General features: G+C 45.7%; 1 protein-coding gene across 2 annotated transcripts in view; it reads right to left on the reverse strand.

Moving 5' to 3' along the window:
• Window positions 1-12971, reverse strand: part of PAK5 (p21 (RAC1) activated kinase 5) — a 423702-nt gene that overhangs the window by 18581 nt on the left and 392150 nt on the right. For both annotated transcript variants that reach the window (XM_042230412.2, XM_012188115.5), the window contains 3 exons: window positions 6964-7455; window positions 5638-5771; window positions 3225-3351 (listed from right to left, as the gene is read on the reverse strand). In XM_042230412.2, coding sequence (XP_042086346.1) covers window positions 3225-3351; window positions 5638-5771; window positions 6964-7455 — 753 coding nt within the window. The remainder of the gene's footprint in view (window positions 1-3224; window positions 3352-5637; window positions 5772-6963; window positions 7456-12971) is intronic.

Consider the following 12971-nt stretch of genomic DNA (forward strand, 5'->3'; position numbering starts at 1 on the left):
ATTTAGCCATCATTCACCTTCAGAAGGACATCTGCATATTTTCTGGTTTGGGGCTATGATGACTAAAAGTGCCATAAACATTTGCGTGCAAGCTTGTATGTGGAACTAAGCTTCCGTTTCTTTGGAATACATGCCTAAGAGTGAGACTGCTGTCACATAGCAGCAAGCCCATTTTTAGTTTTGAAAGGAACTGCTTTGCCATTTGTCAAGAGTGACTCTCCATTTTACATCTGTACCAGCAGTGTGTGAATCAGTGGTGTTATCACTACTTTTCATTTTAGCTGCTCTTAGAGGTGTATAATGATATCTCATAGTTTTAACTTGCAGTTCTCTCAGGACTGATGATGCTCAATATCTCCCAACAGGATGAGAACCCAGCATACCTGTGTGATAGACAATATTTCCAAAATCGCCAACAACAGTACTGCCCCTGAGATCTTCTTATCATGTGATTCAATTCTCCTCCCACTCAGGAGGGTTTTATGTTTCTTCCCCCAGAATCTGGAGGAAGAGACACTATGAGACTCAGGTCATAAAAATGCCGGACTCCCACCCTGTTTGCTTGGGACACTCGCGGACCCCAGCCCCCATGCCGTGAGGAAGGCCACGTGGAGAGGCCTGATGGTAGGGTGCCAGAGGACAGTCCCAGCGAAGCGTGCAGTCACCAGTCAGTGCGTGTACCTGACGTGTGCCTGAAGAGAACGTACAGATGTCTCATCTGACAAGTCCCTACACTGAGGCCAGCCAACTCTCAGAGCCAAGTGAGAATGCTAAAATCACCTTTGACTTAAAATCACGTGATTCATTATTATGACAATTAACAAATATGTCTCCTGCACTATAGAATGCTATAAAAACTCCAATATGTTAGTATAAATGATACTCTCAGCCTTGGAGTAGTCACACTCCCTCTCTGCTCTCTTTTTAAGAAACAAAGTTTCCTTTCTCTGTAGTGAGCGGAGTCAATAGGGAGCCCTGTTCTGAAATGCGGATGAGCTCACTCTGGCCAACACACAGAGCCAGGCTCCTCCCCACATGCTGCGCTTCCTCTTCCGGGACTGCACTCAGTCCTGACGGCCACAGGCCCCGCTCCCTGAGTCTCCGTTGTCACCACCCCCTACAGAGGGGCCTTCTCTGACAGCCTCTGCAAACTCTCTACTGTCCACCCTCTTTACTGGCTTAAATCAACAACTCATAGAAAACTTAGAATGTATCACCTTGCCTGCCTGGTGGTGATTTTATTTGTATGTTTATCTACCCACACCCTGATATCAGGGCTTCCCTGATAGCTCAGTTGGAAAAGAATCTGCCTGCAATGCTAGAGACCCTGGTTTGATTCCTGGGTCAGGAAGATCCTCTGGAGCAGGGAAAGGCTACCCACTCCAGTATCCTGGCCTGGAGAATTCCGTGGACTATATAGTCCATGGGGTCATAAAGAGTCAGACACGACGAGCGACTTTCACTTTATGATCACACCCCTAGACGCTTAGAATAAACGGAATGAAATTAGTGATTCTGCTTTACTCATCCTTAGGACATGCATCCTTCATGTCCAGAGTTGGACATGACTGAAGCGATTTAACATGCATGCATGCTTATATAAAATACACATGTATACATGGAAATATGGAAAATGGGATTATGGGTGATCTTTGTTTTATCCTTTATACTTTTCTGAATTTGCTGGATTTTCTGCAATAAAATCAACATTTTTTTTTTTTTTTTTAGTGAAGAAAAGCTGAAGTGCTTGGGAAGCTCTTTCTGGCTACCCTCTGATCATTCCTGGGCAATTCTGATGTGACATGGATGTTTTCCATGTGAGCGAGGATGCTGGGTGGTAAAAGACAGGTGCATTAAAGGGACACTGGCTCCACTCATCCAGGGGCTGTTACATCTGGCGGGAGTTTAGGGAGATTATTGTTTAGTCGCTAAGTTGTGTTCCATTCTTTTTGTGACTCCATGGAAAGGGCCTAAGTAGCAAAACTTCAAAACTCTTCTAACCAGGCCTTCCAGGGAGCATCAGCTCATTCCCTTCACGGCTGTCGCTCTCTTCTAACCAGGCCTTCCAGGGAGCATCAGCTCATTCCCTTCACGGCTGTCGTTCTGCGGTGTTTTGTACCCTGGTGTGGCTGGTGAGTTTCGAGTGAATTCTCTGGGTAGGTTGCAGTGACGGGACATGCAGAAACCTGAGCCTAGAGATACATCAGTGCGGCGGACATCTCCCATTCATCCTTCTAGATCTAGGTCCTCCCTTCTCTGAGCTCTGGGAGGTTAACTTCTGTTGACCTGCTGATGGCTTCCAACTGGACTCAGTCAACGCAGGGCTCCGGTGGGAGCCTGGAAGGAAGGAGCAGAGTGAGGCTGGGTTATTTTTGGCCCAGCTCCCAACCTGCAGGTTCACTGTGGGTCTGGCTTCCAATGAGGCTCAGAGCTTCTGCCAGGCAGCCTCTTCCTGCAATAATCTCTACTTCCAGATTCCAGTCCTGAGTCCTACACCTTACCTCTTTAGGCATGGGGTAGCAAGATCAGTGTTCCATCCTAGAGAACTGCCCTGGTCCTCATGACACTTCCTCTTGACTGATCTACCAATGCCTTTATTAAACTCTCCCAAAGGACTTCCCAGGTGGCACTAGTGGTAAAGAACCCACCTGCCAATGCAGGAGACATAAGAGACACAGGTTTGAACCCTGGGTACGGGAGATTCCCTGGAGGAGGGCATGGCAAACCCACTCCAGTTTTCTTGCCTGGAGAATCCCATGGATGGAGGAGCCTGCTGGGCTACAGTCCAGGGGGGTCACAAACAGCCAAACAAGACTGAAGAGACTTAACACACACACACACACACACACACAGTACTGGAATTTGTCATCTGCAGGGACTCTTAGTGATACTGCAGACATAAATAGGGTGGACATGTCCTAGAAAAGTCATTTTTTCCCCACTGACAAAAATATCCATGTAGCAGGAAAATAAAAGAACTTTCCATATTATTACTTCCCATGCTTATTGTTAAAGTGGAAAATTATCCTTCAAATTCAGTTCCCAGATAATTTTGACTAATAGGATGACACAGAAGATGGCGATTTCCTTTTTGTAAGCCCTCTGGGAAGCGTTGTAGGTGACTTATGGAAAGTCAGAGTTATGAGAAAGTGCTCTTGGGAAGATAATACCAGTGACAGAAGTGACAGAGCAAACTGGGGAGGGACCGAACCTGAAAACCTTACCCGGCCATCGCTTGTCAGCAGGATGGAGTCACTCTTTATGTCCCTGTGGATCACTCCTTGGTTGTGAAGGTAGGAGAGAGCTCTCAGAACGGACAGACAGACAGTAGCTATCTGCTCTTCATTCATTCTAGAAAGGAAATCACATTGAAGGAGCTAGGTCAGGTTAAGACCATCTTTGAAATGATTAAGAGAGGTAGCTCCCTTGGGTTCCAGTGAACCAGTCCATGCTCCCCAGTCCATGTCTGGAAAACCTACAGGGAAGGAAAAGGAAGTCTTTGGGACCTGATTCCCAGAACCTAAGGCTTAACCCTAACGATGACAGGGGCCAAGTATAAACTAAAGGAAAGGGAGCCCTACTGGCTGGTCTTTGGGTCATTAGAGCAACTGCACTTGCTTGGACTTTTACAGGTAATTCCCCAGGTACTGACACAACGCCAGGGTCTTGTAGAGAGGACACATTGAATGGAGCTATATTAGTTCCAGGAACGGTTCCTAGGTGATCTTGAGGAAGTCCTCTAATGTCCTTGGGTCTCTTTTTCCTCATCTTGGATATGGGCATGATCATGGTTCTCCTCTTGGACTTCCCTTGTGGCTCAGCTGGTAAAAAATCTGCCTGCAACGTAGGAGACCTGGGTTTGATCCCTGGGTTGGGAAGATCCCCAGGAGAAGGGAAAGGCTACCCACTCCAGTGTTCTGGCCTGGAGAATTCCATGGGCTATATAGTCCTTGTGGTTGCAAAGAGTTGGACACAACTGAGTGACTTTCACTTTCACAGTTCTCTTCAGGCTTCCCTGGTGGCTCAGATGGTAAAGAATCCACCTGCAATGTGGGTAAACCTGGGTTCGATCCCTGGGTTGGGAAGAGTCCTGGAGGAGGGCATGGCAACCCACTCCTGTGTTCTGGCCTGGAGAATTCCATGGACAGAGGAGGCTGGTGACTACAGTCCATAGGGCTACAGAGTGACCAGGCACACTTGCACGCACACACGCACGCGCGCACACACACCATCTGTCTGTATCTATATCCATGTAGGGCTGCTGTGGCCTCTGGCTGTACTAATAGGAATCTGCCAGCTGAAATGCTGGTGATAAATGCTCAGTGTCTTCCCTAGCATCGTTTTGTTTTCAGCTGGTCTACCGCTGACTCAGAGCTGTAGGGGGTCGTGACTGAAACACTGCCTCATTACAGTGGAGAAACAGCAGAAACTCTGCCCTCACATGGGTTCCCAATGCTTTCTTGCTATCTTGCTTCCCCTCTATTGTTGCTCACTTATGATTTGGATGCCATTTCAGTGACATCTGATATAACTCCTTCATGACAATCCTTTCAATTCTTTGGCATTTTATCTACCAGAAGAGCAAACTTAAAGTTTCCTAAATGTACATGATTTTTTTTTTTAACATATATGTTCCTTTGAACCTTGCTTTTCCAAGCATGGTCTATGAACTAACAGCATTAGCATTGCCTGGGGGCTCCTTCGAATGCAAAGTATCACTCTATTCACTATTGAATCAGGATCTGCATTTTAATAAGATCCATGGGTAATTTGTATGCATATTAAAATTTGAGAAGCACTGTTTTAGCACGTACTCTTTCATTTGCTTTCCATGCCCTTTTCTTCCCACTGGCCTTCTTAGTAAACTCCTATGCAGCTCTCAAAACCCATCTTGGACATTGCTGTTTTTCAAAAATATTTCTTGACGCTAATAAAGATATTCAGGTGATCTTCTATGCTACTCATGTACATCTTTCTGATTCTGCACAGGTGTTATAATTTTTTTTATTTTGTACCCCCAGCATTTAGGAAAGAGTCTGGCACATAAACAGTGATTAATATGTACTTGACGAAATGAACACAAGTGGCATATCAGAGAAGCAAGCAGCTGAGGCAACAGGCGCAATTAGCCATCGTTACTTGCAAGGCGATTTGAAACAGAATTGAAGGATCTCTCTCTCTCTCTCTCTCTCTCTCTCTCTCTTTTATGTAGTTTATTGTTAAACTACATAAAACTTTGCTCTTTCACCTGCCCCTGCCTTTCCCAGATACCTTTGGTAGTATCAACACATAGCAAATGGCCTAGCAGCTCAGAAGAATCAAATTCAGTTTTAGAAATCTTCAGTGGGATGGGAAATTCTATTATTTATCACTTAAACTCAATTCTCAGCAGCTTGCTGATTTAAAATCGGTATCAGTGAACTCCTAGAGGGCAGGGAGAATGTGAATTGAATGAATGAACTATACATACATGATATTGTAATAGGCACCTGGGAATACAGAAGTAAGGGCAGTCATTTCTCTGCCTTCAAAGTGCTTACAACTTATGAAGAGTTCATAGAAGCAGTTACTAAGGTCTTACCCTGGGGAAGAATAATAAGCATCGTGAATTATTTGTCTGGATAATAAGAAACTTACCTGGTATGAGTAACGATGTCTGTCAAGGCACCACCTTCTAGGAATTCCATGACCACCCAGAGCTCATCACTAACAAGGTAGCTGTTGTACATGTCAACCACGTTGTCATGGTGATAATCCCGCATTATCACAACCTGGGCAAAATGGAAAGACACTATTTGACTTACGAAGGTGAAATTAAGCTTTTTGTTTTCTTGTGACTACATCTGGGCTGTGAGTTTAATGATAGAGAAGTAATGATGGGGAGGGAGAGATAGATTCAGAAGTCTATTACAAATAAAGGAGCAGTGCTGGGAATTGCTGGTAGGAATAGAGGTGACGTTAGCAAAGTCAGAGAAAACAGCAGGTCAGTGAGACTTGGGAAGAATCAAGAATAAAGACAGGCAGAACCATAGAAGGGTCTCCATTCACAAGAGTGAGGTTAGGTGACTATTCTGGGGGATGCGATCAGATTTCTCAGGTTGCTCTTAAAACCCACTGTGCATGCTCTGCTGTTGGTTAACTGGGCAAAAGGGTCACCAACGCAAAGTAACTGAGTCTCATAAGTGAATGAAATTAACAGTCATTAGGGTTTGGGCCTCCTGAGACCAATTTAACTTCTTGGGAGGTCTGTGTTGAGTCTGAAACAGTTTGGGCTGAATACAAAGGATAGGTCTTGAAGGTAAAAACATTAGGATTTAAGCATAAAATGTCAACTTGTGTCTGCTTGCTAGAGAGAACATCCAGGAATTCCTGTCCTGGGGCTGCTTGTGGTGACACTTTCAGAATCAGTATTGAATAATAAATTATACAGTTATTTATCTAAGTTCATTTGTCCCGTCTGTTCCGGCATTGCAATTTGGAAATAAGTTTCAGAAATCAGGAGCTGTGGATCGGGAAGAAGCTGGGTCCCACTGACCTGGTGCTGTCTGTGAGGTCAGGAGGGTGGGAAAGAAATGAATGCCTATGGGAGGTAGAAATGCACGGAGCTACTGGTGGCTTCGCATGAAGCCCCACAACAGAAGGTTCACAGTCACAGCTGAGGGCACGGTTGCCGCTGTATGAACCTGCTGTCTGACCGGGGCTAGTCACATAAACTGAGTCCAGGTTTTCTTGTTGCTAAAGTGGAGATAACATCTTTCTGTCACTTGACCAATGCTTAGCACAGAGGGTGACTCACAGGAGGAACTTCATAAAGAGGCAGCCATATAGGCACAGAAAAAAGGATGCTGCTTTGTATTTACATTTTTAGCATTCTCTAATGTCATAAAACGTACAAGGGCTATTTCTAAAACGGGAAAGAAATGTTACAGAGGACAGAAGGATCGACCCGAACACACCATCTACCTCATTGAAAAGCAGCTCTCGCCTCTGCTGCTTCCGGAGGTCCATTTTCTTCACTGCGACTTGTTTCCCTGTGTGTTTCTCCGTGGCGATGCACACAATGCCGGTCGACCCCTCCCCAATTTTGATAAAGTTGTCCAAGTATTCCCTGGGGTCTCCTGGGCTGACCACCAGCTGCAAGGCAGCCCGGAACTGTTCGTGGGACACCCTGGAGGGCTGCTGGTCTGAGGAGGAGCCCCAGCTGGGTGGAGGGTAGGTGCTAGATGAGATGCTGAGAGAGCTCAGGTAAGAAGCTGTGGAGATGTACTGTGAACTGGTCTGCAGGGAGGGGTGGTGGTACAGGGTGGCTTTGTGGTACCCAGATGGGTACTGGTGGCTGTTTGAGGAATAGCCTGCTTTGCTTTGACTCTGAGGTAGTTTGCTGGGACCCCTGGGGTAGGTGTCGGACCCTGACAGTGGAGGGCTGAGGACCATCTGTGCTCGATCATAATCCACCTGGAAAGACAGACATAGATGGAGAAATTCACATGCTCTATCTGAACATCACAGCCATCACACAGCTGGTCCAAATGATGAGCACCACTTTTCACAACCTGCCTGGGGGAAAGGCTTACCTCATGAAGTCCTGGGATGTCTGCTCCCACCCTTTATCTGCCCTCCAGCTTCCCAATTCAGCCTCTTTCTTTCTCATTCCCTATTAAAATCCCCAGAAGCAGACTCTGAGACCTGGATTAGAATGCAAGTAATAGGAGGTGATCCCTGGACTTATGAAATGAGACAGGAATGGGGAAAAAGTCAATAAAGTGTGAATCATAAAGTATGATGGTTAGTTTTAGGTGTCAACTTGGCTGTACACGGAGCCCCATTACTTGCTCAAACACCAGTCTAGATATCACTGTGGAGGCAATTTTCAGATGTGATTAACACTTAACTCAATAGACTTCGAGTAGAACAGATTACCCTACAAAATGTGGGTGGGCCATATCAAATCAGTTGAAGGTTTGAAGAGAAAAGATTGAGTTTACACAAAGAGGAAGATTTTTGCACTTACACTGCCCTTGGGCTCAAGTCTCTGTCAGTTCTTGCTGGAATTTCTAGCCCCCACAATTGCATGCGTCAGTTTCTTAGTCTCTTCCTCTTTCTGTATGCATGCATGCACATACACTGTTGGTTCTGTTTCTCTGGTGAACTCTAACATACACAGCAAGATACCACTGATGGAACTGGAACTTAATCCCACCAGGCAGGTCTAAATCCTGGGAGACTATTAGGACACACACTTTAAAACTGTCCCATCTCAGAGCAGAGAGTTAAGGTATTCAGCTACCAAATCTGCTTACCATCAGCTCCTTGGGATATGAATTCCTTGGCCTTCTGTGTCCTGGACTGAGCAGGCTCTGACAGTCAGAGGAAGGTCTAAGACCAGGATTTTTTAGCCTTGGTACCCATGATATTCTGGGTCAGATAATTCTTTGATGTGGATAGCTGTTCTACATGTTCAAGGATATTTAGCAGCATCCCTGGATTCTACCCACTAAATGCTATAGCAGGTTCTCCTCCCATTTATGGCCAAAAATTTTCATAAGATGTTGTCAAATGTTCCCAGGATATGGACAAAATCACCTTTGATTAAGGACTACTGTTTTAGACAAAGGGAAGCAGTGCTTGCAGATAGAAACAGTCAGCGGTGAAGGGATATGTCTGAGGCACTAACAGTACAAATGTAATGAGAGAAAACATATTTGCAGGGCTGTGCGTGTGTGTGTGTAAAAGAGAAATCTACTCAGCCCTCAAAAGGATTATAGCCAAGAACATTCTACTCTGATTGTGAAGAGTGGATTGAGAGACTCAGCAGAGCGGATGGGGAGGACAGACAGGAGAGGGGTGGGGGAAGCCACTGAGGGGTTTCTAAGACAGTAGAGGCAGATTTCAGCAATCACACTCTGGAAAAGACCAAGAAGGAGCTCTAGCCACCCCTGGAATGACTGAGGTCAAGGATGGTAACTATGCACAGCACACTACCCTCACCTCCTTGCCCAAAGCAGGAAGTGTTAGTAGATCAATGCACTCCTTGGTGCAAGATCCTGATAATAACAGAGTGTTGGGTAAGCAGAAGGTGCTTGCAAAAGATTTGTTGATGGGACCTCAGCCTCCTTCTTAACATAGCATCCCAGGAAATCTCTACTACTCTACTGGAATGTACACGGAATGACATCTTCATGCTGACCCTCATCTACCACAAGGATCTAGATTTGCTCTAAATGATGGTTACTGGCTACATGTGTCTATCTAATTAGAATCAATAGAAACCAAAGTTAAAAATTCCATTCCTCATTCACATTAGTCATATGTTAGGTATTTAATGAGTCGACATATCGAACAGCACAGGTAAGAAAACATTTCCACCATTGCAGAATATTCTACAGGGTTGCACTGTTCCAATCACTGTTGAATTCACTGGTCCTGTGTGGTCCATTCATTCATTCATTTAGTGCTGTGCCTAACTGCTTAGTCATGTCCAGCTCTTTGTGACCCCAATGACTGTAGCTTGTCAAGCTCCTCTGTCAGTGGGATTCTCCAGGCAAGAATACTGGGGTGGGTGCCCATACCCTCCTCCTGGGGATTTTCCCAACCTAGGGATCAAACCCAGGTCTCTCACATTGCAGGTGGATTCTTTACTGTCTGAGCCACCAGGGAAGCCCCATTCATTTAGCATGCAAATTAATATTTGAGCAACTATTATCTGTTAGGCACCATCTCAGGTGCCGTGGGAAGGTCCAGCAATAATCGTAATGGATGGTATTTCTGTCTTCCTGGAGTTTACTAGAGAAGATTGATGATAGACAAGAAAATCAATAACTATGCAGTATATGGTCTAGTAGCAACGGGTGATATGAAAAATAAGACAGAGGAAGGGGGTTGAGAGTAACAAGGTGCTGTTTTGGATGCGTGGGCCAAGGAAGGCTTTCTGAGAGGTGCCGCACGAGTAGAAGCCTGGCTGAGGTGAGGGAGCGAGCGCTGGCCTGTGGGGAGGGGGACAGTCCAGGCAGGGGCTCAGCATGCACAGAGCTCTGAACACATAGAAGCTTGCACAGCACGGAGCTGAGGGCAGGCGCCTGGGGAAGATGGACGGAGAAGCAGCGCTCAGGCAGCTCGTGCGGACCCACGGCAAGGACGCCGGAGGTTGCTGCGCAGAGAGGCGTGGTGGGGTCCTGACTCTCGGTGCTGAAGGAGCAGCTCTGGTGGCAGGGATGCCAGTGAGCTTACTGCAGCTAGTGTGGGCAGAGAGTAGAGTGGGTTCTCTACATGGCGTGAGGAACGGTGGGCTCGGGGTCAAGTCTAAAGGCAGAGCTGGCAGGATTTTCTGACGGATGGGATTAGACTATGAAGCAGAAGAATCAGAGGGAATTCCCAGGATTTTGGCTTGAGGAACAGGCCACTTAGTAATATGAGGAGCGCAAGTGCAGAAGCAGGATTGTGGGCAGTGAATCCGCCTCCAAGACGGCTCCCAGGGATCCCTGCTTCTCGGCAGGAATGTGCAGTCTTCTCCGCGGTATCAGGTGGATTTGTGTGGGGAAAAGAAAATGGTGGAAGTGATCGCAAGTGCCCTCTGAGGTCAGTCTGGACATCGTGGCTTCCCTCCATTCTCTCCTATTGCTCTGGCTTTCTCTGGTTGCCATGTTGTGGGGCACTCAATAATCTATGGAGAGGCCTTCCTTGCCAAGAGCCAGCTAGAAAGAGAAGCCTCCCACCAACAGCCAAGTGTGCCATCTCGGAGGTGGTCCTCTGGCCCCAGTCAAGCCTTCAGATGGCAGCAGCCTGGACTCTTCATTGCACACAAATAGCTACACATGGGGGAAACCCCGAGTTCCATCATGGGCATACTAAGTGTGAGACAGCTATTAATCTCCCACTCAGAGATGTCTCTTAGGCGACAGGCATGCCTCCAGTCCAGCGAAGAGCTGAGGCTGACGACATGAATCTGAGAGCTGTCAACATTTAGCTTGCATTAAAAGCCACGGCATTGAATGTGTAAGAGAAAGTTCAAGGACTCCAGCGTGTGGAGTCCATAAAGAGAAGGGGGAAGCTGCATAGGAGCTGAGGAGGAGAAGCCAATTTGGCGGGAAAGGCACAAAGGGCCTAGGGTGTCCTGAGGCCCAGAAGGACAGTGTTTCAGGAAGGAAGGAGTGAGGGACTGTCGCAGGCCATGGAGAAGTGAAGCAGGGTGCAGCAGGGTGCCTGCCGCACCTGGCCACATGGTGGTCATCGGAGCCAGGCACGGTCAGAGGCACTGGCCCTCACACCGCGTGACCAGGGCCGCCTCCCCAAGTCAGGGGACAAGGTCTGCACACAGTGGGCCCCTGACAGGTGCCATCATGGTCCTGGTCTATGCACCACCCTCTGGCTCCAGATCACACTGTAGGCCTCCTGCCTTGCTGCACTCTCAAGCCTCGCGCCAGCCAGGGCTGGGGTGTTTCTCAGTCTGAGCCCTGGCCTAGTTGCAGAGTGGAGAGAATGTATTTAAGGATGTATTGAAAGCTGAATTTTGATTCTGGTGACTTGAGTCAAACCACTTAGTAAAACCAGGGTCATCATACCTTTCTCTGAGAGTTTTTATGAGGCTTAAGGTAAAAGCCTAAGGCCCCCTAGAGCAGCCTACTGTTTAAGAAAAGACTCTGGACTCAAAGCCTTTATTTGCCATTTACAAGTTGTGTGACATTGGGAAAGTTATTTAAACTCCTGTGCTTCAGTGTTTTCATCTTTAAAATGGGAGTAATAATAATAATACCTACAGAATAATAATGGACCTGCCTAATAATAATAATAATACCTACCTCCTTTAGTCACTGCAAATGCTATAGAATTGAATACAAATTAAAGAATTTAAAGAGACTATTCCATACAATCTATTAATTCATTCTAGGTAGTGCTATGATATAAAGTGCTTAGCAAAATAGAAGGAATGTGAAAGAAAATAATAAATAGTAACTACAATGGTAATAAAACTAGTGAACATTTATTGAATACTTACAATGTACTTGTGTATATACTCCTATTACATGCATCTTCTAAAACAAAGTGGCTCATTATAATATAGTGAACATCATTGAAATGCTGTATTTGAGATCAAGTTGGTTTTTGTCTAAGGCCCTGGATTTGTGCCATACACAAAACTGGTCTGTGTATGTGCTAGGGTTGGGGGATGACAAATGTTGGTGTAAATTAAATAATTAAGTTCTTCCTGCAAATTAAGCTCAGATTAGCAAAGCCCAGGCTAGTTACAAGGCCATCATGTGAGGGGAAGTGGGGTCTATGACTTTTACTCTTGAAAGTGTGTCCTGGGAGCCATCACATGCCATTATCTCCTGCTGTCTTTATGACAGTATTTCCTCCTGTACTTTGAAACAGAATTGCTTCTCTGCAAGCAGGTATCTGATCTCTGAAGAAATGTTAGAAGTAAAAGGTGTCTCTGGTAGGAATCACATTCCTCCACTGCTCTTCTTTATCAGACTCTACTTGTCTGATACTGTCTATGACTGTCATGTGACATCAAGAAAACACCATTTGAATCTGATCTTACATTTAGTTTTGTGTATGGTGTTAGAGAATGTTCTAATTTCATTCTTTACCATGTAGCTATCCAGTTTTCCCAGCACCACTTATGAACGAGACTATCTTTTCTCCATTGTATATTCTTACCTCCTTTTGTCTTGCAAATCAACTATTCTCCAATATAGAATAAAAAATAAATTAAAAAAATAAATACCAAAAAAGAAAAGAAAAGGATGCTTGTCTTCATAAATGGGAGGATTTCCAGTTAGACAGACTGCAGAGTCCAATGTGAGCTAAAGGTCTTTGAAATTAAGTCTTAGAGATAAAAGAGTGCCATTGTCTTTCAATGGCTGCTAGGGGGAGGTGCAGACTCTTAAAAAAGCAATAGATGAGGCACAAATGCCATCACAAGAGACAGGTTTTGGTACCAGACTCAAGGGATATGGGTCAAAGGACAA

The sequence above is a fragment of the Ovis aries genome, chromosome 13, assembly GCF_016772045.2.
Source record: "Ovis aries strain OAR_USU_Benz2616 breed Rambouillet chromosome 13, ARS-UI_Ramb_v3.0, whole genome shotgun sequence".
Taxonomy (NCBI): domain Eukaryota; kingdom Metazoa; phylum Chordata; class Mammalia; order Artiodactyla; family Bovidae; genus Ovis; species Ovis aries.